The 27,901-nt window shown below is 40.7% G+C and overlaps 1 protein-coding gene across 1 annotated transcript in view; it reads right to left on the bottom strand.

Annotated features, from left to right (window-relative positions):
- Nucleotides 1–5,789: 5,789 nt before the first annotated feature.
- cnih4 (cornichon family AMPA receptor auxiliary protein 4) overlaps nt 5,790–27,901 on the bottom strand; it is a 30,097-nt gene continuing 7,985 nt past the window's right edge. Inside the window, exons 4-5 of the mRNA XM_037677197.1 lie at nt 7,024–7,164; nt 5,790–6,924 (exon numbers count right to left, since the gene is read on the bottom strand). Coding sequence (XP_037533125.1) covers nt 6,897–6,924; nt 7,024–7,164 — 169 coding nt within the window. The 3' untranslated portion in view covers nt 5,790–6,896. The remainder of the gene's footprint in view (nt 6,925–7,023; nt 7,165–27,901) is intronic.

Raw genomic sequence — 27,901 nt, 5'->3', positions numbered from 1 at the left:
GTGACATCACATGATCTACAGATCTTCTGGAAGAAAGTTCCAGGACACTCCAGAGTCCCAGGCGATGACAAGTACTATAATGACCTTGCAGACTCCCTAGCCAAGGAAGGAGCCGTTGACGGACCCACGTGGTCCTTTAACCCCTCCTGGCTACTCAACACTCAGTCGTCACAAGCTACAACTGAGGTGATGGCAGTCACACGTGCACAAGCTGCAGCTAAACCTGCTGATAACACAGTTTCTGTGCGCCCAATGCTGACTGACCCAGACATCATCCAACTTCAGAAGTTGGATCCTGCAATTAACTCGATGATGCTGTATCTGACTGACCCAGACAAATACACTCCATCGAAAGACGAGCTGGATTCCAATCCAGACCTCAAAGTCCTCTTTCAGCTGCGAAAACAGCTAAAACTACTTAAAGGCATCCTAACTTTCGCTCATGGACGGACGTCCTCACCTGTGTTCGTGGTCCCCCATGACCACAGGGGGGTGATGTTAGTCCATGCACATGACCTGCCGTCCGCAGGACATAAGGGTGACAATGCCACGCTGAAAGCATTAAAACAGATTGCTTATTGGCCTGGAATGAAAAAGGATGTCAAGGACTACATAAAAGGGTGCCTGATCTGTGGCCAGTTTCAACCATCCAGACCACTTCACAGAGCACCACTGCATAGTAGAGGCATTGCATTTCCATGGTCGGACCTCCAGATTGACTGGGTCGGACCACTCACTAAAACCTCTAGAGGAAATAAATATTTTCTCACGGTAACCTGCGCGTTTACCAAATGGGTAGAATGTCTACCAGCCCCTAATGACACAGCACAAACCACTGCTATGTTGTTAATGAATCATGTATTTTCAAGGTTTGGACTTCCCCTTAGGGTGAACTCAGACCAAGGTACACACTTCACAGGTGAAGTAATGAAGGAACTGTGGAAGACGCTAGGCGTCAAAGCCAACTTCCATATTGGCTACCACCCACAGGCTTCAGGCCAGGTTGAGAGAGCAAACAGGACTGTGGTGAGTATTTTGAAAAAATACGTAGCCGCAAACCACAAGGACTGGGATGTGAAACTCCCTCTGGTCCTCATGGCCATAAGGGCCACTCCACACACGTCGACTGGCATCGCTCCTTTCGAGATGATGACGGGTCGACAAATGACTCTCCCTCTACACCTGTTGTACCAACCAGGCGATGCTGCCATGGCAACAGCCTACACCACACAACAATACATGAAAGACTTGGAAAGACACCTTAAAAACACTTTTGCTTTCGCACAGAAAAACCTGGAAAAATCAGCTGAAGGACGCAAAGCGTACTACGACCAAAAGGCCTCTCACGAGGAACTCCAAGTGGGAGACAGGGTCTGGTACTACACGTTTGCACCCAAAACTGGGAGAAGAGAGTCCGGGACCGGAACTCTCGCCCGTAAGCTGATGCCCAGATGGACTGGACCCCATCTGATAACCAACAAAGTGTCCCCAATTATCTACCAGATAAAAATCAGTAAAGGCCAAAAAGAGCCAACTGTTAAATGGGTACATCGTAACCAGGTTAAACAACACAAGGCGTGCAACAACTCCTCAGGAGACAAAGATCTCACAAAATCTGACCTCGTGGGAATAAGGGTCATCCAAACAGAAGATAACTAATGGATAAGAAACTTAACCATAGTTTAAATTCACAGGACCTACCCTTGACCGTTACGAAGCTAAGACCTATCTCTTTGTGTTTCCATAGGACAATGATGATACCACTACTGGTAATCTTCACCCTCTTGACTCACACCCAAGAGATCAAAGCCCTCGTAATAGCGGTAAATGAGTTAGCCCTTAAGGTTGAAGCGGATTACGCTGTCGCACACCTAATGGATAGGATTTTTGCTGACATGCTTAGAGATATCAGTTCGTCGGTAGATACACTAGCCACCGGTAGGATCCCACCGTATCTAGTCTCTCTACAGATGGTGAACGACATCCTCAGCTCCGCTACGCACGAAAAAGTTACGCAAACACAGGCACACCTGGCTTACACTCTCGGTAGCGCAATCCCAATCTACGTCAATCACAAAACATTTGAAATGGCGTTCATTATCAACCTACCGATAATTCCCTCAAACAGCATATATAGACTCAGGGACGTCGTAAATGTTGGCAATTGGCACGGCGAAAACCATGTTCAAATTGACACACCAAGGATGGTTGCGTACCACGACGACAACCCCTCAGTTTACCTAGCTCCAAACCTGCAGATGTGTGTTCTCACTCGGGAGATACACTATCTGTGCCCGAGCAAACCGTTTATGTGGAATAAAACCGCGGGCATATGCGGATTAACACCTATTCCGGAAAATTCTAAGTGCTCAACGACCGTAACGCCTCGACACCTGACTAAAGATGCAAAAGCGGAAATAATTGGCTCTCGTTGGCTAGTGAACGCTCCTCAAAGACAGGCGATCATAGCCTACGATCAACCCGGGGCAAATAGACCTTTGGCGTTACCGGACAAAACGATGTGGATCAGTGTTCCCCAGGGAACAACCATACACATTGGTGATTTGACGCTCTATCACCTCGATCCGGAACGATGGGACACGACTCTGGATGACTCAGAGTACCTGAGAAATATGTCTATAGACATAGATCCAGAGACTCTGGGAAGGATCCGTTTTGAAGGCACCCAAGTCGTCGACGTGGAACCAATAAATCAAGTTCTCAAGTCCCTCAGGTCCACAACTAAGAACCCGATCCAACCAATTAACTATGCGTGGTCGAGCGCGGACACATTAATCATAGCCCTGCTAATGACGATAACCCTCGTATTGTGTGGGATACTCGCATCCCTGTCCCGGGGCCAAACGTCACTCCGAGTCGATGTGGATCGCCATGCAGCGCACCTCGATATGATTATGCCTCGCGTAAGCGGGTCCGCAAAGAAGCCACTCACACGGGACAGCGCGACTGAAACTGACAACCAGGGTGAGGAGGAGCAGTGAAACGATGTTTCTAGATGCTTAGTCACTACTCTTGTCGGTGTTGAAACGTTGTTTAGTTGATTTTGGTTGTTTCTGAGGTAAGGATGAATCTTGTGTGTAGTAAGTTAGAGACTAAGAAGCCTTTGACCATGCCAACATGCAGTTCATTCGCTAAATTGCAATCTTTGCGGAGTCAATGTATATTATTGCTACTTTAAGTACCATAATCTACATTGGTCTCACATCGCTTAAGCCGAACCTACTCGAACAATTCTATTCGGGGGGATAGCTAATTCTTTTTGATAAGTCTCGCCATAGACTTCCAAAACATTTATGGGGAAACCAAACACCCAATCTCAAGTCGTTCGTCTAAAAGACAACAGACATTTGAACCAAACTATATTTTGCCATGTAAAGCTAACTTAACCCAAGTTAGAAATGGAAAAATAGTTTGGAAACCTTTTCTATAGGCTTAAACCCCTGTAGTTACCCCTTTTCAGCATGCTCCACCCCTTAACTGGTAGTCGTAGCTGTTCTCAACCATAATAGCTTACACACCAGGTGCATATAGTTTAAGGCCTTATGTAAAATCCCCTTCATAAGCCCACTTTAAACCACATAATTGCATGACACATTGAACCAGAACGGCACAGGCTGGACGTCGCTGGAGACAACCTTCGCTGGAGGCGACCTGCAATCCTGACGTTGGTCTCCACTCTTCATCCGGTGGCCGCTTCTTCAGTTCAATCCAAGGGTACCCCTCTGTATGCTGATTAATCAACACTTCCAATCGTTGTGGATTTACCATTGTGGATTATATGACTTTTTCCAGTGGATTACAGACTCTGTTTCCAAGGGGTTAAAGCATTGCTACAATGGAATTATCGAGACGATATGGAATTATAATCAACACAATGGAATTACCAAGAACATTGTGGGATTATCTTGACTTTTGTTTTCCTTGCTGGATTACTTTTGACTTTTGTTTTCCTTGCTGGATTACTCTTGACTCTTGTTTCTTTGCTGGATTACATCAAGCTTCAAGGACGATCGACGACGTAAGTCCATAGTTGGAATTCATCTCCATGGACAGGTGATGATTTCCAAAGGGGGGACTGTAGTGGACTAAGCCTACGTCGAAACCCAGTCTAAGGTCAAAACTCTTGACCTTTAGAACCTTGTGGGACAGAAGCTGTCATTTCATGTATTTGACTCCATAAATACAGGTTCACCCATCCTGAGACTTTCTTTCTTGAAGATTCAAGTGAAAAGAACACTCTCTTTTTATTATCATTACTATCTTACAAATGTTGATAATCAAAGTGTCTTAGTTCAAACCATTTTAGATGTTGCAGTGAACTAATCAATTTTATTAACTGAGTAATGATTTTATTCTCATGTTAAAAGCTGTGCAGAGTTTATGCATTTTTCTGATTTCTGCTTTTGAATGAGCAAGTGTGTGCGTTTACAAGGTTACAGTCAAACGAAAAACAAGTTGTTATGTTAAAACTGTCATGTTTTAGAATCCTCTCAGACGTAAATAGAGATGTTTTGCACCTGTGTCTTAGGCACGCCAAAACAGAACCCTCTCGGTCTGTGAGAACATTTCTGAGCTGTCTCATAACAATTCTCGCTGTCTCTAACCCCTTACGTCACAAAAACACACCCCTTCTGGTCGTTTCTGACCAATGAAAAATCCCAAAAAGTGAACCGGGAAAGAGTCTTTAAAATGTCAGTACTTCCTGGTTTACACAGACTCACAGGGACACGGAGAGACACACAGGTACTCAGAGTTGGAGAGTTGTCAGACTTCTAGAGTTCTGGAGTTCTGATGGAGTGCTGTTGGAGTTCCTGACATGACAACGAAGCTCTTCCGAGTTCCATGGGATTATAACATTTTCCACTGAGGTGAATATGTGTCGAACAGAGCCTCGCCACTACTTCTGACGGGCAACAGCCATTCTAAGGAGACGCTGGACCGGTAGCGTTAACGGAACACCATATCTGCTGATTATCATCAGAGAGGTAATGGGTCAAGTTTCCTACCAAGCGTACCGAGGCGAGCTGGGCTTCTGATGGAGAGTGTCGGTTCTGGAAAACACTTAATTTCCCTCACACACCATCCTTTACTCCCTCTAAACTTCTTTCCATCTTTAAACTTTCCTATGAAGTAGAAATTCTCCCAGATATTTAGAAATGTCTGTGTAAAGTGCTTATTCACATCCGTGTGGGTAAAAGTCATAGTTGTACAGTTTTATACATGTCTGTGGTGCAGCAACGGAAAAATCATGGCCGTATGATTTTTCCTGATTGATTGCTTATGTTGTTATTTTCATAATTTGCCAAATTAATGTAAATGTTTGATGTTAAATTTGATTCTGTAAATAAATGACCGCATTCATTTTGATGGGTCAAATTTAAATGACGTCTCACGTTTGCATTTCCTTAAATTCAATGCACGTTTTATTCAGTCCAGAAAAATGAGGAACTCGCGTTAAATGATGAATATATCCCAGCATCTGTTCATCTACAGCAGCGTGAACCTTTCTAGCTCTCTGCCGAGCACCTTATGTCATTTTGAACATTATTTTAAAAGATTAATCAAACTATTTTGTTGTTGGTATAGAATCAGTTGTTTGGTGGTTCCTCAGATTGAAATAAGTCTGTTGGATGATAGACGAAACATTTCAGCACAAAAAAGAAACGTCCATATGACCCGACAGAACATTGTTGGAAATCAAACTGTTTGTTGCAATTACACACGGAGACAAAGTCATTTTCTCATTTTATTTAGAAAAACAACCCCTCCCTCAGATAAAAGAAACCTAACACTTGATCAAAGTGTTTCATTTACAGATGATCAGAACCAGGTTTCAGAACCAGTCCAGTTGGGAACCAGGACTCAGGATGGCTTATATATTTATTAAAAAAACTTGGAGCATCAACAATACAATGTGACAGGACGAAGAAACTAAAAAGCCTCAAATGATTGTTCGAAATGAAAAGACTAAAAATGTTGTCAACAGTTCAGTAAAACCTCCAGCATGCAAGCCTGGTCCAGGATCAGGTCTGGATGTGTTCTCCAGTCTGACTCTGCTGAACCCAGCAGATCTGACCATCAAACAGCACCCACCTGAACTCTGATCTTAGGTCTGCGAGAAGCTTTGATGATGGACGAGTTCTGGTTTCTAAAAGCTCTCAGAGCAGGGGGTGCTGGACGAGATGGATCAGTGGTTGACAGAAACATCTGGAGAACGTCAGATCCAATAATGAAAAACACCTGCTGCTGATTCACAGAAAAATAATCAACGGTCATCTCATCGGTCAAGACTGGGTCAGACTGATCCGATCTAATAAACCTGTTGACACCACCCCTGCTCAGGCTCAAGCACGTCCCAAGATTCCTTCACTTTTCATCTATTTATCCATTTATTTGTCAATTCTTGTTTTTTAGTGCTTGTGAGTTGAACATAATCTGAACTGGGGGGAATTTGATCAACACAACCATCAAGACCTTCTTTTTGAGTTGACACTTTCTATTCACACTGGCACCTGGCAGTGACACCAAACATTCAGATAAATAAACCTACAGGTCATTTAAAACTGGAACTGGTCTTTAGTTTCTGTGAGTTTTGAACTGGTGACAAAGATTTTTCCCCACTATAAAAAGTCTAGAATCTGCAGCAGCTGGTTTTTGGGACATAAAGAGGGTTTGTTGTCCAAATTAAAGACTATTCTTGGAGTGAGACTGGAAGTCCTGATGATATGGAGTGTAGGGAGGTTAAATATTAACCATATTCATATTTGAAAGTCTGGATCAGTGATAGAAGAAGCGGTCTGCTCTGAGAGATTTCTGAGATCCAGTACAGATGTAAGGTGTGGGGATCTGGAAGCTGGACTCAGTGGCTAAGGACTTCAATCGTTGATCAGAGCCAGGATCATGCTGCAAACAAACACACACACACACAGACACACACACACACACATGAAGCTAACCTGCTAACAGAACATCTGTCAGAATATGGATTACATATTTATTTACCTGTACAGGTAGATGAAGAAGCAGAGCAGGTGGTAGCCTAGTTTAATCATGGCCTCTTTCATGTGGGACTTCAGAAGACCTCGGTTGTGAATCTCAGTCGGGTCAAACACGCCCATGTTTCCCATGGGAACCTTTACATACCTGCAGGAGAACCACAGTGTGTACAATGTAGCTTCAGGAAACAGCGTCCCGACGTGTTTCAGGAAACTTCACAAAAATACATTGCAGGTGTGTGACTGTGTGTGTGCTGCAGGGTTGGCTTATGGCAATACATTTCAAATCAGTTAATTTATATAGCTTCAATTCACAACAATAGTCCCATTCTGAGCAGCACATTGACAAAAAGTGGAAAGAAAAAACTTAACAGAAAGAAACCTCCAGCAGAACTGGACTCCGTGTGGGCAGTCATCTGCCTCAACTGGCTGGGGTTAGAGCGGACTGAACAGCAACACACAAACATAACAGCTTGTCTTTCTATGAGAATACAGAAAAACATGTTAATGATAGAATTACAGTAGTTCCTTGTTTATCACGGGGGGATCCGTACCCTGAAGAACGTGAAAAACTGCGAAGTAGGAACAGTAGTACAAGTAGTAAGTAGTAGTTTATTTTTCTTATCTATATATATTAAGGCATTAATATATATAGATGACTTCCTGTTTTGACTTCCAAAACAGGAAGTCACCATAACTCTCGTCTGGAAGGTCAGATTTCGCCTATACTTGTAAGACCTGCAGCTGGACAAGTAACAAGATGGACGGAAGGCGATGACGAAGATTTGGGAAATGCGCCCCGTGGTGAACGCATGCGGGATTGGCATGAGAGCGTCCGCGATGGCGTCTGGGTGGACTAGCTGGAGCTCCCGCGGTCGCCGTAAGGCCGGAGCGGCGATTTGCTGCAAGGGCCTCCAATGCTGCTTGCAGCTTTAATTTTTATTTTGTTTGTTATTGTATTACATGATGTTGAAAAGGTGAATAGGTGATGCTCATTACATCTCAAGAACCATGAATACCATTATCAAATTCAGCTTCACAGCATGTGGCGTCCAGTCCTGCGACTTTGTGATTTGGACCCAGCAGGATAGTCATTACTTGTGCAGCCAGAGATGATCAAATTATGTATACAGTTCTCCACATAGATGAACAGTTATTAATACAAAGTAATATCGTAAAATAACTAAAAGAAAGAAGCTAAAAAAAATCCACTTTGACACATATCATTTATTGTAACTTTTCCTGTTAACATTCAGTTTTAACTTTTTCCTTCAAATCACTGTGCGCATGTTTTAAAAAAAGAAATGGTTATTTGTTGTTACTTTTTCATGACATTACTTATGTACAAACAAGAAATAAAAAGTTTTTATGTATCCTTAACTCGAATACTTGAACAAAATATTTACAGTTTATTTTCTAGGGACTATACAGTCCCAAATGTTTGTTAACGCTGCACACACAATTACAATGTCATCTAATAAATACATTAGAGGTTTCAAAGTCTGAGACATAACAGGGAGCCAACTTCTCAAAATTTTGGAAATGTCACATTCAGTAACATTAAATCTGAACGCAATACCCTTATTGGTGAGCCCTAAACGCAGTTTCACGAGGATGGCCAAGATGGCCCATTTTTTGGACATCTGCTGGGGGTTTCATCCCTTCGTCTTTTTCTCTTGTAGCTGAGAAACACAGAAGAGAGCAATCATTAGGTAGAGCAGGAAAGCATCACTTTATATTGTTGAAACACAGGTTTATTACAGCCTCAGTTCAAGTCAGTAATCCCTCTATTTATTGCTCCAATTTTCCATTGCTGTCTTTGCCAGGCTTTTTAAAGTAGGAGAAGATGGGCGTGACAAGTCAGGACTGTTGATGTCTTCAGAAGCCACTTCTGTACAAATAAAACTTATTCCAGTGACTGACGTTAATGAAAAAAGCACAAGGTTGGCCAGCGCTAATTGGCATAGCATGTGTTAGCATACAACTTTAAACAGTAACAAGAAAAGATTAGCAACTGCACTCAGCATAACTGAACTAAGATATCTTAGCTTGTAAGCTAGGTACACTCATATTTGAATTGTTAATATTTTTGTATATAGGACGCAATAACCAGCGATGCTTGTTAGCTAGGCAGCCCTTACCTGATATGCAGTGCTCGCTGCAGATTGTTGCATTTTTAATCATCTGCTCGTTCCACTCGCATCTTCTGATAGCTTGCAACCAAAGACGCCTCGTTAGCCTTGAAAGGGGTGCGGAGTTGAAGGAATTCTGTAAAACTTGTGCGTTTTATTGTTTTTATCAAAACGGTTGGTGCAACCTACAGCAAAACAAGAAATGATCACGGTTTCTTACTGCACTAGACATGCACAGTATACCAAGAAGTGACCCGGAAGTGACGTTATTGTAACCCCAGATTTTATGAGTGTAAGTGTAGCCCTTTAAAAACTGGGCCTCACTGGCTCTCAAAAGGCTGAAGAAAAAGAGTAAGCCTTTGGGAGTCGATCTCCGGTCCAGATGCAATTTATAACGGACCGGGTGGGGCTCACACAGCTGGTGGGCTTGGACTAGAAGTTTTCAGTATTCGGGAATCGGCGCGCTGCGCACGGGTAAACCCAATAGCGACAGCTTTTAAAGGGCTATGCTTACACTCATTGAATCTAGGGTTACAATAACCAACGTTACCCATAGAGACCAAGATTCACAGTAAAGTTCTAGCGAACAGAGACTCTGCCACACACATTTCTCCTGTTGCATCGGCTTTGTGAAGGATTAACCCTTTGCTGTCCAGATGCACTGATCGACTTTTGTCTTCCAACTTAAAACTTAAAGTATGTCACATTGAAATTGTCCTTATATGCAGATGACCTTCTCCTGTATGTCTCTGACCCTTTACGGAGTCTTCCCCCAATTTTAAATATTCTAGAAAAATTTGGATCATATTCTGGCTATAAAATTAACTCACTTAAAAGTGAATGCTATCCAGTGAATTCATTAGCGTTAAAGCTTAAGCCTTCTGATATCCCTTTTAGGCTCAGTCCCTCGGGATTTAGGTACTTAGGAATTAATATTACACGTACTTTGCCCTCAATGTTTTCTCAGAATTATGCCTCACTAGTTTCCCAAATTGCATCAGATTTACAGAGATGGAACTCTCTCCCTCTTTCATTGATTGGTAGGATTAATATTATCAAAATGAATGTGCTACCTAGACTTTTGTTTTTATATCAAAATATCCCTCTGTTCTTGCCCAAACAGTTCTTCAGGTCCCTGGATCAAATGGTCTCATCTTTTTTATGGAACGGAAAGGCCCCCAGAATGAGACTTTCTTTATTACAACAGTTCACCACAAACGGGGGTCTTTCTCTACCTAATTTTACAATGTATTACTGGTCCTCACATATCCATAAACTGACTTATTGGTTAAATTCACCTGATCTGATTTGGTGTAAACTTGAAATTCAGTCGATTTCTGCATCTTTTTCGCCCGCTTCAATTATTTATTCATCATTACCAATTAAATTATCCTCAGTTACTACAAATCCTATAGTGCTCTCAACACTCAGGATCTGGTCACAATTTAGGTCCCACTATAAATTTGTATCACCCTCTAATAAAATGCCGTTACTAAAGAATCACATTTTTTCTCCAGCATCTAATAATGCTGCCTATAGAATTTGGTATGAGAAAGGTATTAGAACAATGAGAGACCTGTACGAAGATGGTTTATTTCTTAGTTTTTCAGAATTGTCTTCTAAATTTAATCTACCCACTTCACATTTGTTTCTTTACTTCCAAATTAGGCATTGCGTTTCATCGCAGTTTCAAAATTTTCTAACTTTGCCTACTGACCCACCATGGGTTGAACTCTTAGTTTTGAGCCCCAATCTGAAATCTCCTCTTTCAATTATTTATGGAAAACTTATGGCAATAGAGGCCGACTCATCGGGTAAAACTAGAACTGCATGGGAACGTGAACTGGGTGTTAAACTGTCAGATTCATGGTGGGATAAAGTTATTCTCAACATACGTCAGAGTACACCATGTGCCAGACTACAGTTAATACAATTTAAAGTAATAAATAGAGTACACTTCTCAAAAACACGTTTATCTAAAATGTTCCCCTCAATACCAGACCAGTGTGATAGATGTCAGACTTCACCTTGCAACTTAAGTCATATGTTCTTTTTCTGCCCAAAACTGCAAGGGTTTTGGAAATATTTTTTCTCCATATTCTCAGGAGTTTTTAAGATTCAGTTTCAAAGTGATCCACTTATTGCCATTTTTGGAGTTCCTGGGACCACACTTAATCTATCCCGCCAGCAGGGGGAGGTCTTGGCCTTTTGCTCTCTCCTTGCCAGACGTTGTATTTTGCTCGCCTGGAAATCTCCCACACCACCATCCACATCACAATGGCTTAATACTGTAAGATCATTCCTGAAGATGGAAAAAATTTTACTAACAGTGAAAGGTAGTTCAGAAAAATTTACCCACAAGTGGACACCCTTTGTGTCATATGTAAAATCTTTACCTTCACAGCGTATAGACTGATATGATTGACTCATCACATTACCATGTGACTTGATTTTAGAGGATAAATGAAAAAGTGAAATACTGTTTTCCTTTTGGTTTGTTGGGTCCTTCCTGTCCGTTCCTCCTCCCCCTCTCTCTCTCCTTTTTTTTTTTTTTTTTTTTCCTTATTTTGTCTTGTTTTTGGTTAAAGGGGGAAGGGGAGGAAGGGGAAGAGGGGAGGGAGGGGGGAAAAAGGGGAAGGAAAAAAGAAAAAATTGGAGAAGTCATGTAAATTTTGTATAATGTATGTAATGTCAATTATATATTCTCCTGATAAATAAAAATTAAAAAAAAAAAAAAAGTATGTCACATTGTAAAAATCATCATAATCACAAAATATAAAAGTGTTAAAAGTTATTTTTAATCATTTTAAAACTTCTATGTTCAGTTGTTTCAGTTTAATTGATCAAGAAGTACATTTCTGCTCCTTGTTCCAGAGCTGTGTGAAGGGATGTCCTACTTTGCTTCTCTTCTCTACAATTTAAATTTAAATTAGGGATGGGGTCGATCCGATCTGGTATCGACCTCCGAGACCTGCATAATTTACGTACCGGATTTTTCGGATCCAACCTGCAAAGGTTTCCGATCCATAATGCATGTTGGCTTCAAACTATGGAATGGATTTCCTGAACAGAAATGTGTCTCATGAGCCCAGAGTAATAAGACATTCACATTCAGGAAATCCATTTCATAGTTTGCAGCCAGCTAAAATGTGAGGACTGCATGAGCAGCACAGTGGCTAACATTTAGCCAACTTTTCATCGTAACATGTCCGCTGTGTGAAAGTATTTTACACTAAACACCACAAAGCAAGACAGCAACGTGCAATGTCTGCAGAGCCATAGCACTACATTAAACCGTGGTAAAGTTAGTTTTATGTTGGACATTCGAGCTCCGTGGCTTCAGCAGTGTGCTACTCTTGCTGAACCTGTAGCAGGCAGCCCAACCCTGACCAGCCGCATCCAATCTGCCCCGTTTAGTCTGCCTGTCTCTGAGGAGGGGCAGACTGAACGCGAATGACCGAAATAAGACTGCCTGCTGTGGACTGAACAAGAAGGACATACCGCTAAAGCCATGGAGTTTGAATGTTTACCGAGAAGTGGCTAAACTTCATTGTAATTAATGACCAACCGCTATCAGTTATAGAAAACAAAGGATTTCACAGCTTGATACTTGCAGCAAATATATAGTTTACCCTCCAGGAGATCCCTCCAGGAGATATTTATCAGTACAAGAGTAGACAATCATTAAAAATATGATTTGTAAATTACAAGAAAATTATATATATATTTAAAAAATGAAACAAAAACAGCTACATTATAAAGCAATGTAAAATACTAAAAAACATATATTGGTTTATGCCACGAACTTAGCAGATGTTTAAAGCCATTCAATTTTTAATTTAATTTAATTAATTGATTCATTCATTTAAAAGAAACAAAATAAACAAAACAAATTCATCAAAAACAAAACATTGAATGAAAAGTGCATAAAGAAGAAAAAAAATTCTTATATCTCCCCCTTGTTTATAAAAAATAAAATAACTTAATCACTTAAATTAATTGCTTTAATATCCACTTTAAAGCAGGAATAAAAAAACAACACATTTTGTGTTAGCAGAATTTAATTCTAACTTTGAAACTTATCCAACATTAATAAAACTCACCTCAAGTTGCCTTTTTGGACATGCATGCATATATTTGTACAAGTTGTACTTGAGAGGAGATTATTACAGCCTTGTATAAAATCTATAATGATGATATCGGAACGGGATCGGCCGATATTCAGATTCAGGCATCGGAATCGGATCGGAAGTAAAAATGGGAGAAAAAAAAAAGGTGCATGGATTGTTTATTTAAAATGTTACAGTATTTAAATTAGGGATGCACCGATCCACTTTTTTTTTTACTTCCGATCCCGATATTTAAATCTGAATACCTGCCGATACCGATATTGCTCGGACACCGTTCCGATATCATCATCATTATTGATTTTATATGCGGCTGTAATAATCTCCTCTCTACAGGCAATTACAATTTGTACAAATATATGCATGCATGTCTAAAAAGGCAACTTGAGGTAAGTTTTATTAATGTTGGATAAGTTTTAAAGTTACAATTTAATCCTGCTAACACAAAACACGTTTGTTTTTATTCGTAGCTTTTAAGTGGATATTAAAGTGATTAAATGGCTTCAAACATCTGCTAAGTTCATGGCATAAATAAACAGACATGTTCCTGATTTTAGTATTTTACATCATTTTATAATGTAGCTGTTTTTGTTTCATTGTTTATTTATTTATTTTTTAAATATACCGGTAATTTTCTTGTAATTTTCCATTCATATGCTTTTTTTATGATTGTCTAATGTTTTACTGATAAATATCTCATGGAGGGTAAACTATATCTTGGCTGCAAGTATCAAGTTGCAAAATCCTTCATTTTCTACAACTGATAGCGGTTGGTCATTAATTACGATGAAGTTTAGCAACTTCTCAGTAACCCCTTTAGCTTTCACGTTGTCCAGTGTAAGTTTACCTTGCTGTTGGAATGACTCCAGAAGTGATTTCTGTCGGCTCCTTTCGTCTTTCTCCCGCCTGGTTAAACAATCCTTGTGCTCTTTAATGTGTTTTTTCAAATGTTTATTAAGATGTGTTCTAGGTCGCGACTGAGCTTCCTCCTCTCGGTACAGTGGCTCTGCAGACATTGCACGTTGCTGTCTTGCTTTGTGGTGTGTTTTTAGTGTAAAATACTTTCACACAGCGGACATGTTTTGATGAAAAGTTGGTTAGCCGTTAGCCACAGTGCTGTTCAGTCCTCACGTGTTTATTCATGTTTTAGCTGGCTGCAAACTACGAAACGGATTTCCTGAATGTGAGGCAGGTCTTATTACTCTGGGTTTCATGACACACACCTCTGTTCAGGAAATCTATTCCATTGTTTGAAGCTAACTTGCAGAGCAGCTGGCAGGGAATCACATGAGAAGTTTCAACAGACACAGACATGCATGATGGATCGGAAATCTCTGCAGGTTGGATCAGAAAAATCTGATATGTAAATTATGCTGGTAAAGGAACCAGATACCGGATCGGCACCATCCCTAATTTAAATTTAAATTGTTTATTTAAGGAGGGAGATTGGGACTAACAGGTGAGGAGTAGGGCTGAGTACCGAACCGAGGTTCTTAAATGGCACCGACCGAACTGCACCGGTCGGTGTATGGATTGAAACGTTGCTCGTTTTTCGGTGTCAAGTTTTGGTATTGGCTGTAAGGTGTCACATGGTTTCAGCACGCAGGCAGGTAAAACGCAGACATATAGCAAACAGACTACGTGTTTACACCCAGAGCTGTATAGAGCTGTCGTACCTAATCTATGTATAATGTAGGTCTATGGTGCTGGTGACACCCACAGACGGGGTTCACATGTGCAGCGCGTGTTGTCGAACGGCTTCGACAACACATGAGCAGAAAGTTGCTCTGTGTTTCTCTGCAAGAAGACAGACAGACAGCAGCCTCCACTCTCCTCTCAGCGTTAGGCCCCATTTACACGGACACGATGGGGGGAAACGTAGGTTTTTTCGTATGTTAATTAGAGGAAAAGATCCGCGTTGACATGGACGGATTTTGTGTTTACATGCATCCGAAGGAAACACCCCCCCCCCCCCCGAATCCGCTGTAGTTACCATGCCAGGTAATTAGATGGCACTGTGAATTTTGTACCTTCACCTAATGCGTATGCGGCACGCGCCTTTCCTGTGAGCTAAAAAGCTCAGCTAACAACAATTTAACAACAAGTAAAAGCTGGATTTTGGCTGGATTGTGGATAAGAGTCGACAGATTTGATGCCAAGCGGGACCGCTTCGTCTAACAGCTCCACACCGGTCGCTGAGTGGATCAGAACCGAGTCGACGATGTCGGACTTTACTCCGTGATAATCAGTAGCTGTTTTACAGCAGCTAAATCAACGTTCTTAATAATGTTAGTTTGCGTTTACTTCGGTTACAAAACAACCGAGTTTTTATTTTTTCCTGGAAGAAGCTGTCTCCCACCAGGCAGACCAGTTCTGAACGAGGCTCGGCCCAGGTGCAGTGCAGGAGGACGTCGAAGAGAGAGATGTTGGATGAACTATTTATTTAAAATTCCCCTCAGTTGTTTTGTTCAATCCATTCAATGTTTTAAGCTGCGTTAATCAAAGTAGTGACAGCCTGAACGAGTCAGATGAACAACGTGGGACTTCCATACCAAATGAAAACAAGAGTCCAGTTGTTCATTAACGTAGTTTACAGTTAACTTGGTTTAATAGTGTGTTCAGTTTAATTAACAGTGTTTGTGTGACATACAGTCTGTGGTGTTGAATAAATAAATAAAAATTAAACCTGATGTCTTCATTTTCAACTTTAGTGTTCATGCTATGTTTAGCATCATTTTAAATTTGAATTACATAATGTCCAGATAGCTTCATTTAGCTCAGAGCTTCATTATATCTCTCACACCAACATAAATACTGTTTATTATTATTAAACTGTTATTATTTAGCACATTTAGTATGTTATAGTGCAGCGCGACGTGTGCGCGTGCCACGTTCTATGAACAGCGATATTAGAACTGGATCTGACTGTGTCTCTTCCAACACAGATGTCAGTCACAGCACCTAGAATCTGACGTAGATCAACTACGAGATTAAAAATATATTCTATCAGTAGTAGTTTTGAAAGCAGTGTGTCTGCCGCCATGTTGATAGAAATATAGCGTCTGTCTGTGCGTGCGTGTGCGCATGTGATTGAACACAAAGCCTCAGCGGGAGTTGTTTACATTATCAGCGGGGGGTCAGCGAAAAACCTCCACTCTGGAAGGTGGGTTGAAAAACCTCCGGATTCGGGGTACACTGGTGTAGTGTAAATGATCAGCAGAACCGCAGAGAGAAACCTGCGGATGCACTTAAAATATGCACCGTGTAAACGGCCCCTTAGTCGGTCTGTGTGTTAAATGGACTGAATCAACATCTCCACGGCCGGACTCGTCTTCATCAAAGAACTCCCGAGGACGGCTCTGTGTCTGTGTTTCAGCTGATAAGTTTAAATTTGTTATTGTTACTGCAGCTTAACATACATTGCGGTGAAATAACACCAACTTTAACATATTAGTGTGTAAATTTATTTTGTCTACGTAGCTAGCTAAACTCAGAAGCTAACTAAAGATTGACAGTAACAGATAAATCTTAGTTTGTAAAACTGCTCATCCATCCAGTCAGCTGATTAAACAGTTCACCTAATGTTCACCGTTTATGTTTATCTTCTCCTCACAGGAGCCTCTGACCCAGATGTGAGGACAGACAGACAAAAGAAAAGTGAGGTGGGGGCCACAGGACAATCACAGACTTTGTTGTTAAAAGTTTGCCGTCTTTTCTACAGTGGAGCTGCACGGTGGAGGTAAATTAAGCTGTAAAGGATTTTGTTGACCAGTTAAGCTTTTCTCTCTCAGCCTAGATAATGTTTTTTTTTTAGCAATAATAACACAACCATGTTATTGTTGATGTTTTGTGTTCTCATGCCAATTAGGGAGATGATCAGAGCCCTAAACCCCAGAGAACCACAGAGAAGATTCAGGCAGAGACACAGAGGTGCAGATGTCTGCCATCAACCCTAACCTCAGTGAATCCAGTGACCTACTGGTGGAATGTGAGGGACAATATGTCAATGCTATCAAACTTGACAACCAGGTATCTGTGTGTGCAACAATCATCATCTACAGCCTCAGAGTGAACATTTTCTACTGCTTGAGACACCATCAGCCAGGAGCGGGCTTGTTTGTGTCCAGAGAAAGCAGACATGTTTCTGAAGAAAAACTGTTAAGTGAAAAGGTCCTCAGTGTGTAGCAGTGAACATTAGACACTGACGTGTCACTTGTTGTTTGCAACTGTTCTTTTGAACTAGAAATCATTTGTTTATTTTAATGTAAGAAAACTGCTTGGAATAGAAATACCAAAGTTAAAAAAATTATAAAATTCACAATATGTACTGTAATGTGTAACGTAATTTTATTCTTGTTAGAATACATATTAATTACAAAATTGGTACCGAAAAAAGAACAGTCCAGGAACCGACACTGAAGTAAAGGTACCGACACCAGTACCGATACAGATTTTTTTAGAAAGGTACCCAGCCCTAGTGATGAGTGTGATTGCAGCCTGGCAGAGCCCTATAAAGAGAGTTTTGACACTCCCATAGAAAGAATGGAATGCGGAAGTCACGTGGGTCATGAAGCGGCAAATAGTTCCAAACAGCAGTGGTTCCAGCATTGAACGTAGTTCATTCTTCATGTTTACTCCGGTAAGTTGAAGAAAATACAACACTTTTTTGCCATTTTGAAGTGTTATCTGACTGTTCTGTACCACAATTTATCAACATTAATACTTCATGTCGCCAGTTTTAGTTAATGAAGCATGTTAAATTGCTAGTTGTGTTTTAACTGCAGCTGCTCTGCCAACATGACGGTTTAAACGGGTCCATTTCTAATTCAACATTTTAAAATATCTATTACTGCTTAAATTTTGAAAGGTGTTTTTTTTTTTTTTTTATGGTAATTCCAGTTACTGAACTCAACTAGAAAATATTTGGCCTTTTCTTTTTCGGAGAGATTCATTCAACCTTTATTTAGACAGTAATCCCATTGAGCCTCGAGGACTCATTTACAAGAGAGACCTGATTTCAACAAAGAATGACGACAACATGACAACAAGATTGACGTAATTTAGTTAAAAGTTATAGATCATTTGTCAAAGACTGCAGCATAAATTGTGACATTATCATTAAAGAAAAACGTGATTGTGGAGATGAGTCAATTTTTTTTTCATGTTTTCCAGGTAAACCACAGGAGAATGACTTGAGTGAACTGAATGTTGCATTCAAAGTATCACAAAGGTACAAGATCTCATTTTCTGTCTTCCAAATCAATAACAGCTTAATCAAGATGTTTGAATAAGATTACTTTAACATCATAACCTTCACAAAGTTGGTATTTACTGCAGGACTGTTAAATTACATTAGTTTTATATTATTAGTTTAGCGTATGGTAATCATGGGTCAAGTTGAGATGAGACTCTTTCAAGACAAAACAAGAAATAAGAATTATTACCAAGAATATATCAGCATCAATAAACTGTAGAACAGTAACAAAAAACTTATTAAACTATCACAGGTACATTGAGATGGAGCTGGGAAGTTATTCTTCATGCCAGTTGTCTTCATCTGATCTTTTGTAAAAATATGTCAGAATTTATTTTCCATTAACATTTTTCTTCACAGGACTGTGTTAATTTTCTTGTCTGTGAGTTTCTTCTATCCTGCTTATGTATTTTTTTGTGTTCTAATTGTTCCCTCAGGTTGTTCATCTCTGTTCCCTGACTGCCTGTTGATTCATCCTCCTGGTCCTGTTGATCCTGGATCATCAGTTCCTGACATGTCCCTGTCCTCTGAGGACACATTTTCATCTTTCCCTCATCTCACTCGCCTCATTTCTGTTTCTTCCTTCCTCAGTCTCTGAAATTACAATGGCACTGTTAGAATGAAGATTATTGTTCAATAAAAAATATGACATGTCTTATTTAACACTGTTCGTACCAAAGTTTTATTTAGAACAACATGTGTGATCACTGGTCAATGGATCAACATGCAGTGGAAGTTCTGCTGCTGTTCTCATTTGGTTCTGGTCCATGAACAACTGGTTGACCCTCCTTCAGTCTCACACGTCCTCACTGTGTCTCTGTAAACTGCCCTCTCTCTAAATGTGCCTGTAGAGTGACATTAGTTTATTTTCTTGCACATTTCTTTGACAGTTAAACATCTTGAGCCCTGATTGAACATGTTTGTACAGATTAAACTTACAGCTCTCACTTTGTGTTGTTGTGATGATGATGATGATGGTGCTCCTGCTGACTTGAGATGATGTCAGTAATAAACAGTATAAATGGCAGTAAAAGTACTTTATTAAAGCTTGTTTTACATTTTACATATTTTATAATAAATTGTTTGGAAATTTATTTTTGCACAATTAACACTTTGTCATCTGTTATGATTTTACAGTTACACTTAAATTAACATTTTAATCAATGAATTACAATCTTACAATAGTTGTCAGGCTACAATCAACTCGGTTATCCAGGTACTTGGTTGCCATTAAAAAAAAAACGACAAATACAACAATTATATTCAGTCTCTCTTGTAAATGAGTCCTCGTGGCTCAATGGGACGAACCTGTTTAAATGTTAATTAATTAACATTAGAGATTAGAGATTAATTCAACCTTTAGGTTGAATTAATATCTTCTATAGAAATCAAGAATTCATCCAGATGATCTAAGGTAAGCTGGAGCAGATCTGAACTACTGGTATAGAGGACAAGGTGGAGTATTCTCATGCAGAGAACATCAGAAATAGCTTTATAACAGGTGTTACTCTGATCTTTTATTTATCGTGTGTAACGTTATAAAACACTGACATGGCTATATTGTAGGGCTGCAACTAACGATTATTTCAATAATCGATTCATTGGCCAATTATTTTTTCGATGAATCTGCAAAAAAAAAAAAAAAAACGTTTTAATTTCCACCCCATTATTCCAAAATTGAACATTTGACTGACATAGAAATTCACACAAAAACAGGTTGCTATTTGACTATTCTGTTAGTAAAATATTGAATAATAAAAAATAAAAGTTAGTCACATAGCTTAAAAAAATTAAGTACACAAAAATATATAAAAATGTATCTTTATATCTGCACAATGTGACTACTTTGTAAAATGTGTCCTTGAGGAAAGAGTGTAACTTGGATTAAAAGTGTGGATTATTGTAACCTGGATTAAAAGTGTGGATCATTGTAGTGAAGCCTTCGTCTTCAACCATCGACAGAGGCCTCATGTCAGTGACAATCATTTAAGGATGTTTCAGTGAAGACAGCTGCTGCTGTGGTGTCCATGATGTCTGTCCATCATGAAGGCTGCTGTTGTTTGTTGTTGTTTTCTGGAATGAGAGTAAATATGTATTATATCATAATTTACAGCAACTCAAGAAATGCCTTGTTTCACTTACAGTGTTAGGTTCAGGCAAAAGTAGCTAAAAGAGTAATTAAACACACACACACATTATATATAATACTTAATTACACACATTTGAGTAGATGTAATAAATTACTTTAATTCCTGTTTAAATGCAATTCATCCTGCCATACCTGCAGTGTCTTCAGACTTTGCCAGCAAATTAAAAGTTGAAGCTTAATCATTAAATTATCATCTTTGTGTTAAGATTTATTTATAAATCACATTTAAACACTGCTTGTACCAATTAAATTAAATAAAAAGTAACACACGTTCTCTATCACCGTCATTAATCAGCAAACAAACAAACAGCTTCATCTACCAGACAGACTGACGTTACATTTTCTCACTTGGAAACAGAACAATGTGTTAAATTGTAGAGACTCACCTGCAACACATGAAGAGTTGTATCAGCTGCAGCTCCTTCCTCCTCCTCGTGACCCCGACATGTTTACGTTTATCTCCGTGGTTCTCCCGTGTCGTGTCGGGGATTTTCAAAGCGGCATGCTTCTCATTTTTTATCTTTGTGAAGTTCTCCTACTCTTTGGAGGACTTGGGTCAAATAGTTTTCGCTGCGTCGGTCATTTGTAAAATTTACTTATTTTGCTTTGAAAACACTCTGCTTTTCTTCCTCCTCCCCCCTCGCTCTGTTCAACTCGCGCTGCAGTTTTTTTTTTTTTTCAAACTTTATTCAGTCAGTCAGCATTGACAATGAACTGCAGGTGAACAAAACGAAACGGCTCTGCAGCGCCGTGAAAGACGCATAATCGCGCAACACAACGAATCGATAACGAAATTTGTTGCCAACGCTTTTAATCATCGATTTTTATCGATTTTATCGATTCGTTGTTGCAGCCCTACTATATTAATCATTGTATTGCATATAAAAAAAATTCTAACAAATATGTGTTTGCTGACTCGTTCTCTTCTAAAATTTAATGATAAATGTATCAGCCGCTTCTAAAAATGCTTTGATAAAATGCATAGTCTGTGAAATAATCAGTAATCAGTTAAGTAATCAGTTCGTTACTGCTCAATAATTACTGAAAGACACCAGGTAAAGTAACAAAAGTCGATTTTTGTGTTATGTTGCGCCAGCAGCCGCTCAAACTGACTGACAGCGATGGGCTGTTTGGAACTATTGGGAGCTGCATGAACCACGTGACCGTGTATCGGCGAGTTCAAAGATATTTATAGGGCTCTGCAACCTGGCACATGTCGTACCATACCATACCAATTTATTTATAGAGCACTTAAAACAGCAATAAGGCCAACCAAAGTGCTGTACAAAAGAAAACAAACATGCACAGTGGACAGGAAAACATAAAATAAAAATACAGATACAAATAGCAGCAGAAGCTAACTAAAATGGTCAACAGTGTAGAGTACAGACAGGCCCAAACAAATCACACCGTGTTAAAGGCAAGAGAATAGAAGTGGGTCTTCAAGCGAGACTTAAAGACTGAGAGTGTGGGAGCCTGCCGGACACTCAGTGGCAACTCATTCCACAGTCGTAGACCTGCAACAGAGAAAGCCTTGTCACCTCTGAGCTTACGACGGGTTTCTGGGACTGAGAGAAGCATCTGGTCTGCTGACCTCAGAGAGCGCGGTGGGACATATGGCTGCAGAAGATCAGTGAGATCTGGATGGGGCGGAACTGTTCAGTGATTTAAAAACATACATGAGAATTTTGAATTGGATCCGAAGGTGAATGGGTAGCCAGTGCAGGGAGGCCAAAACTGGCGTGATGTGCTCTCTATAGCCTGTACCAGTTAAAAATCGGGCTGCTGCATTTTGGACCAGTTGTAGACGTGCAATGGAGGACTGACTGATTCCAAACAGAAGTGAATTGCAGTAATCAAGCCTAGATGTTATGAAGGCGTGGGTCACTGTCTCAAGGTTCTTTTTGGGGAGTATGGGCTTCAGCTTAGACAGCCGTCTCAGCTGAAAAAGACAGGATTTGACCATCATGTTTACGTGACTGTTGAGTTTTAAGGACGGGTCCATTATCACCCCCAGATTAGTGACCTTTTGTTTCTCTAGCGGGGCTAGAGAGAAAAGGTCAATGTCATGGTTCATGAGTGAGCCACTGCGATGGAACAGCATGACTTCAGACTTCTTCTCATTGAAGCTTAATAAGTTTAAAGCCATTCAGTCCCGGATGTCAGCCAGGCAGTCAAGAAGAGGCTGAATAGAGCGTGTGCCTCTGTGCCTCAGGGGGAAGTAAATTTGGCAATCATCGGCGTAGAAATTAAAGGGTATGTTGTGTTTGCGGAAAATAGCACCTAGTGGCAGCAGGTATAAAGAAAAGAGAAGGGGACCGAGGATGGACCCCTGCGGTACCCCCCACTGGAGCATTGTCGATGCCTAACTAAAATCTTTGATATTGACACAGAAGGTTCTGTCAGAGAGGTAGGACCCAAACCATTTAAGGGCTGACCCTGTGATGCCCACCCACTGCTCCAGTCTAGAAATGAGGATCTTATGGTCGATGGTGTCAAAAGCAGATGTAAGGTCCAATAGGACAAGCAGCACAGAATCACCTGCATCTGTGGATATGAAAATGTCATTAACACTAGAAGTCCCAGAGAAGGGTCATTTAACATTTCTACCTTTGGAACCCAGAGACGGGACGAGTGACCTGAAGGATTTTAGCTAACATCCTATAATGAGCTGTTAACAGGCGCTTTTGTTTTGTAAATAAGGCCATTACTGGTGCACCACAGGAGGGGGCACGCTTAACTCCCAACTAAATGTTTTCCATTGAGTTTAGCCATTTAGTTTCTAGTTAGTTATATTCAGTTTACTGTATTTTATAATATGAAGATTTTTTATATATATATTGGTGGCACGTTGTTGCACATTTTGAACAAATTGAAGTCGATTTACCGTTTATTTTTCAATTGGTTTGGCTCATTTCTTGAAACCGAGATGACATTCTCAAAACACCATGTGAAACACAACTCAAGAGACTTTGCATTTTGAGGTTACTGACAATTTGTATGAAACACATATTTTGTTTTGATATATATAGTATTTAGCTTAGTTTTGAGCAAAAAAGCACAGACCATAAGCAATTGTGTGTAAGTCAAGAGGACTAAAACTTCAGCATGAGAAATATAAAAAACAACAACCGTTATTTGTTTCCATGCTTTTTATTTTTGTCATAAAAATACAAGGGATAAAACAATTCTACACATATTTACACAATGCTCTAGTGGAGGGGCTGCGTGTGTGTGAGTGGCATGTCCTCCTTGTGTGACTGACATTTCAGCACTCACTCAGCAGTCCATCTGCACTGTCGAAACATACCTGGCACTGCCAGGGTATGTCCCTGGTACATTTGCCACATGTGTATTTGTAGCAGTTGACGCAGCTCACAGTTGCACAATTGTTCGTGCATCGATGTTTGATCTGACACTTTGCCCTTTTGCCAGGGCTGGGTGTGGAAGGTTGTTGCTGAAGCAGTTTCTCCTTACGTGCCTTCTTCTCACAATTAATTTGGTTATTTTTTTCTAAACTGTCATTTTGAACCCACTTCTCTTTTTTCTGAAAGAAAAACATTACTAAAATCTTTTAGAAAAACTTTTGCATATATCTTGAAACAGATTGTATGTTTTGCAAACTTTTGTTTTGTTTTGTTTATTTGGCAAAATGACCTGGATAATGCATCTCTCCCAAAACACTTCATGTATGCTTCAAAACAAAATATGTGTTTCATACAAATTGTCAGTAACCTCAAAATGCAAAATCTCTTGAATTGTGTTTCACATGGTGTTTTGAGAATGTCATCTCGGTTTCAAGAAATGAGCCAAACCAATTGAAAAATAAACGGTAAATCGACTTCAATTTGTTCAAAATGTGCACCAACGTGCCACCAAGAGATATAAGTTCAAAATATAACCAGTTGATTTCGCATCTGTTTGGAGTATTAGACGGACGTTTGTGTGAGTTCAGCTTATCTCTCCCCTGCTGATTCCTAAGGCAATGGCCACATTTACAAATGAAAGGATGCTAATTGGAGCCATCAGAGTTGTCCGGTTTGGAGCACTACTTTGACTAAGGCTGCGCTTTTTTGCGCAAGTGAACCTGGCTTCTAAATCCCCCGCTCCCTGGATTGGACATTGGAATGCAGTCTGGTGAGGTGGGTGTGTCTGAGTTACTTGTGTGCATATTTAAAACAAATGGCAGTTAATGGCCCGCAAATTGTTGAGGAGAAGGAGGGGGTTTGTCCTCAGGATCTTGAAAATCTAGTCACTCTAGTGCTAAGGGTCTTTTGACCCTTTTTCAGGACTTCTGGGGGGAGGTCGAAATTCCTGGGACTTCTAGTGTTAAAAACCTTCAGTAGGGCAGTTTCAGTGCTATGGAGAGATTTGAAGCCAGATTGGAATAACTCTAGGATAGCGTGATCCCCCAAAAACTGTTTCAACTGAGACTCCACAATTTCTTTCCAGTAGTTTAGAAGTGAATGGGAGTCTGGAGACAGGCCGGAAGTTGGACATGACTGAGGGGTCAAGGTTAGGTTTTTTCAGGAGGGGCTGGACAGCAGCATGTTTAAAAGTTTTTGGCACCACACCTGAGGATAAACTGCTATTCAGAATAGCAAGAATAAAAGGACCCAGGGTAGGAAAAACTTCCTTTAGTAGTTGAGGGGGGACCACATCAAAGGGGAACCAGATGGCTTCATGCTGCACATTACCTGCTCCAGAGTAGACAGAGAGATGGGCTCAAAGTGGTCAAACACAGGCACACACTGAGATGGGATGGACAGATCGTGAGCTGGTGGAGAAATGAGTGCCCGGGTGTTTGCCACTTTTTCTAAAAAGAAATGGAGGAAGTTTTCACACAGCTCAGTTGAGGCTTCCAGAGGTGAAGGCTCACTGAGGTGTAGAACTGAGTTCAGGGTGGAGAAAAGAACTCGGGGGTTGTGGGAGTTGGAGACAATTAGATCAGAGAAGAATTTACATTTGGCAGCTTTAACGGTTTTCTGATAGTGACGCCAACTCTCCCTTAACATTTGAAAAGAAACCTGCAGCCTGTCCTTCCTCCACCTTCGTTCAGCTCTGCGACACTGCTGTCTAACGGCTGGAGTGACGTCATTCAGCCAAGGCTCTGATTTAAGTTTCGTTTTTCTGGTCTTAAGAGGAGCAACACGGTCCAGAACATCTAAACAGGCAGAGTTGAACTGAGAGGTTAGCTCCTCAGTGGTAAGAGACACCGAGAGCTGTTCGATCCTCTCAGAGTTAAAACCTTCATTAAAACGAGCAGCAGTGAAATGGTTAATGGAACGCGTACGTGCAGGAACGCACGTCTTAGCAGTAGGACAAGGGGGGGTGAAGTCAAACAATACAGGCATGTGATCTGAAAAAACATTGTCACCTATTTTCAAATTAGAAACAGAGACATTGCGTGTTAACACGAGGTCCAGCGTGTGACCGTGTTCTTGGGTGGGACCGTTTACCTGCTGAGTTAAATTAAAAGAGTCCAATAAATCTAGAAAGTCCTTCACTAAGGGCTTCTCCTGACAACACACATGCAAATTAAAGTCACCAATAAACAAAAAGTGAGTGTATCTCTGTGTGATATCAGCCAAAAAGTCAGAGAATTCATTTATGAAGTCCTTGGAACGAGGGGGGCGGTAGACGAGTGCGCACAGAACCGGAGGAGTGTCCGAGTTCAAAGACGCTTAGCTCAAAGCTGGCGCGAGACACCGGGATGGACAACTGTTTACAGGCCAAGTTTGCTTTAAAAACTGTTAATAATCCCCCCCGCGCCAACCTGATGGCCGCAGGGCATTGAAACACAGACAGTCCGGGGGTAGTAATTCCACCAAGGCGCTGGACTCACCATCAGAAATCCAAGATTCCATGACGAACAGAAAATCCAACTCCTCATCTTTAAAAAAGTCATTGAGGACAAACGTCTTGTTGGAAACAGACCTTGCGTTGATTAAACACATCCTGATAGGGTCCAACGCAGACACAGCCGTGGAAGGAGAAGCGCGCGCCAGCGGGCGCAGGTTATGAAGAACAGCTCCTCCAGGTCTGCTGGTGCGGCGCACAGGTAAACAACTCCAGGTGTTTACATGGACTGAGCGCGCGGGCAGCTGGCCAGCAGCCGGGCCCCGGGAGTTCCACGGGTCAGAGAGGAGATGATCAGATCCAGAGCGAGTCCTGATAGAATAATCCACACTTTGCCTCAGTTTCACCAAAATCCCTGCACGCTTCCCACGACGTCTGCAACGTTTCCTCCAAGGAGAAAGGCCAGGGTCACGCAGAAGGATGCAGGAATCTCAGACAGGACCGGTGGAGGAGAGTGCTGACCGCTGTACAAAAACTCCGCAGGAATTTCGGCAAATGTACGGAGCTCCAAAAGTGCCTGACGATCATACTGAAAATATGACTCGGCACACTGCACAAACCATTGTAAAAATAACAAAATACAATACAAGCAGAGAGCGCGAGACGGGCAGCCCTACACACCAGCGCCATCTTGGAAAAGTGTCATGACAAAGTTTACTGAACTTGAACTGAACTTGGTACTTGAACACTGTATCCCTACTTCGTGGTTTTTCACTTATTGCAGGGACTGGGTATGGAACACCCGTGATAAACGAGAGACTACTGTACTCTTAAAAAAACGAATAAACATATATTAAAATAATAATAATAATTTGACCATAAAGCCCTATGGTGGAAAACCAGTCATTAACAACAGATTACCGCGTAAGTAGATCCAGAATGGGGATTTTTAATTATTATTATTTTGAACAGTCTGGTTGGGACAGAATCTAGCAGACATGTAGATGATTTGGATGAAGCTATTATTTTTGAACATTTAGAGAACTCAACAGGACAAAAACAGTCCAAACATTAATCAGGTTCTAGAGACATCTATAATCCTAATAGTAATCTATAAGTGTAAATGTATGATTTATCATTTCAAAGTGGGATACAGATGCCCCTTTTCCATTAGTACCGGTACGGACCGGTACAGCACGGCTCTACTCTACTCGGTACGGTACAGGTTGTGTTTCCATTATGCTTTCAGTACCGGTTCCAGTGGGCGGGGTTCAAATTGACGTCACCACCTCTCACCAGCTGGTGGCGCTGAGAAACCGTTTTCAGTACAGGTTGAGAATTTATGTTATTTTTAAGTTGTGTGTATGTATGTATGCATGTATGTACATGTGTGTATATATATATATATATATATATATATATAT

Source organism: Nematolebias whitei, chromosome 5 (genome assembly GCF_014905685.2).
Source record: "Nematolebias whitei isolate Nwh7 chromosome 5, NemWhi1, whole genome shotgun sequence".
NCBI lineage: Eukaryota > Metazoa > Chordata > Actinopteri > Cyprinodontiformes > Rivulidae > Nematolebias > Nematolebias whitei.
The sequence above is the reverse complement of the archived record's forward strand: the minus strand, read 5'-3'. Positions and strand labels throughout refer to the sequence as shown.